This window comes from Triticum aestivum, chromosome 3D (genome assembly GCF_018294505.1).
Source record: "Triticum aestivum cultivar Chinese Spring chromosome 3D, IWGSC CS RefSeq v2.1, whole genome shotgun sequence".
NCBI classification, from domain to species: Eukaryota; Viridiplantae; Streptophyta; class Magnoliopsida; order Poales; family Poaceae; genus Triticum; species Triticum aestivum.
The window spans coordinates 585,986,741-585,988,627 of NC_057802.1; the positions used below are offsets into that span (position 1 = coordinate 585,986,741).

Genomic DNA, 1,887 nt, shown 5'->3' on the forward strand with positions numbered 1-1,887 from the left:
GCCCCGTCGAATAGGTGCTCCACAAGGCAGCGCCTCCTCCCTGGATCAGCCACTGACGGCCATCAACGCCGGCGACCCAATCCATAGGAAGGTAACCCCGGGGCTTAATCTTCCGCTGCCGCTGCAGCCGAGGACAGCCCTGTTTTTTCATGTACATCCTCTGACCCGTTATCCTGCGCAGTCGTCCGCTGTGGCCGAGGACGGAGAAGGTCCCGTGTCTATAACTGTCGCTAGCTGTCCTGTCAAGCTTCCCGCCCACTACGAGTATCCCTCCCAGCCCCTGCGCCGCTGTCTGCCTTCGACGATTCCGCACGCCTGTAGGCGACAGTGGAACAAATTCAGACATTCAAAGATATCCGTCCGTCAGAATATTCAGGTTCTGTACTTCTGTATTTCACGCCATTCTTCCTTTGTTCCCTCTTTTGCATTGCATGTGGACAGTAAACCACATAGTCGTCCATCACTGAATGTTTGAATTTGTTCCATTCAAACATTCAAAGTCACATTCCGCACGCGTGTAGGTGTCAGAGATGTCATTCTCACGCAACAGTCACCTACACCTATGTTTGAATCGGCTTAAGGATGCTGCGAACGACATCTCCGACATGCTTGAAGATTTTGAAGATGAAACCGACTTCAACCTGGTGTGCAAGATTATGTCGATTTGGTAACTATCAATCATGATCTGAATGATGTTGTTTAATAACATATGAATATTTTAGATAATGAACTACATCTAAAACTTTTTTATGTAGTGAAGTAGATCTGAACCTCACTGTTGGAGTTGATCTTTGAGTCGATGTTAAGTAAAAGCTGCTTCTACTTTTTGATGCCAAGACCACCTTTAGGTTTGTAAATGTCCCTGCCTTCTTTTGTTTAACCAATAGTAAGCTATGTCCACAAAATCATGATTTGATTGAGGGGAAAGTGAAGTAAAACTTGTCTGGTATCCAAGTGTAATATCAGTTTCTGAATTGTTTTTCTCAACCACCTGATTGAAACTAGTTTGTAATGCCATCTCCGCCCCTTTCAAGCCTTCCATGGTACTGATACACCACATTGTACCTCTTGCAGTGGGCAGCCACGATGAAGAAGATTAAGATGCCACGTAAGATGAGATCGATGCAAAAGCGCCTACAAAAGATGGACCGTGATAGTTATGGTGTTCAGCCAGAAACTCGCTGCGAGGAGCGGCAAGTTCCTGACATCCGGGAAACAGCAGGATATGTGGAGGAGGCAGAAATCATCTGGAGGGCTGATGACGAAAGGAAAATCTTGGATTGCATATCTGGGAGCAATAGTTATTTCCCTCTGCTTTCGATCACAGTGATTGGAGTCAGTAAGTAGTGATTAGAGTCAGTAGGTAATACAAAACATGGTAAATTTCATTGGAATATAACTTGCAAGTTGATGGGTTCAAAACCTTTGGGCTGTGAAAAAGAGTTATGTTCTTCTGATTATGCCACTGGACTATGGCCATTTTCTTTATATTTAGGCAGTGTATGGCGCCATATAGAATGGACAGTAATTATGTGTAGTATTTCTTTGAAAACCAGAATTGGCTCAATTTGGAAAAATGGCTGCTTTATGTGAATTTCTTGCCCGCTTTGCACGCGTTGCTACAAGTGCATTATCATGCCTCAACCATAATCATTGTCGACAAATATGGAACAGAAGAAGTATGGCCCCTATTTTAGTCCTCTTTGTCATGTTCGCGCGCACAACCTATTTTGCCAATGAGCAAGTTTAGCATATGTTTGTTCTTTGATGATCTTATGCTGGTTGCCTGGTTCTCATTGTTGTCCTAGCTGTCTAGTTAGTAAGCAGAACTCTTTTAGAGTAAAGCTAGCTGGGACATCTGTTTCAGTATTGTTACCCAACAGACTT

At 43.9% G+C, this 1,887-nt stretch overlaps 1 protein-coding gene across 2 annotated transcripts; it reads left to right on the forward strand.

Annotated features, from left to right (window-relative positions):
* The first annotated feature begins 382 nt into the window (after positions 1-382).
* Positions 383-1,547, forward strand: LOC123075663 (uncharacterized). Of its 2 annotated transcripts, none has more exons than XR_006436180.1 (2): positions 383-848; positions 1,075-1,547. XR_006436180.1 is itself a non-coding variant. In XM_044498218.1 (2 exons), the coding sequence occupies exons 1-2, from the start codon at positions 531-533 to the stop codon at positions 1,345-1,347; spliced, it is 387 nt and encodes a 128-aa protein (XP_044354153.1). In that variant the 5' UTR covers positions 383-530; the 3' UTR covers positions 1,348-1,547. The 2 variants fall into 2 exon arrangements, 1 of the variants encoding a protein (XP_044354153.1); XM_044498218.1 differs by having other exon boundaries at positions 383-644.
* The last annotated feature ends 340 nt before the right edge of the window (positions 1,548-1,887 follow it).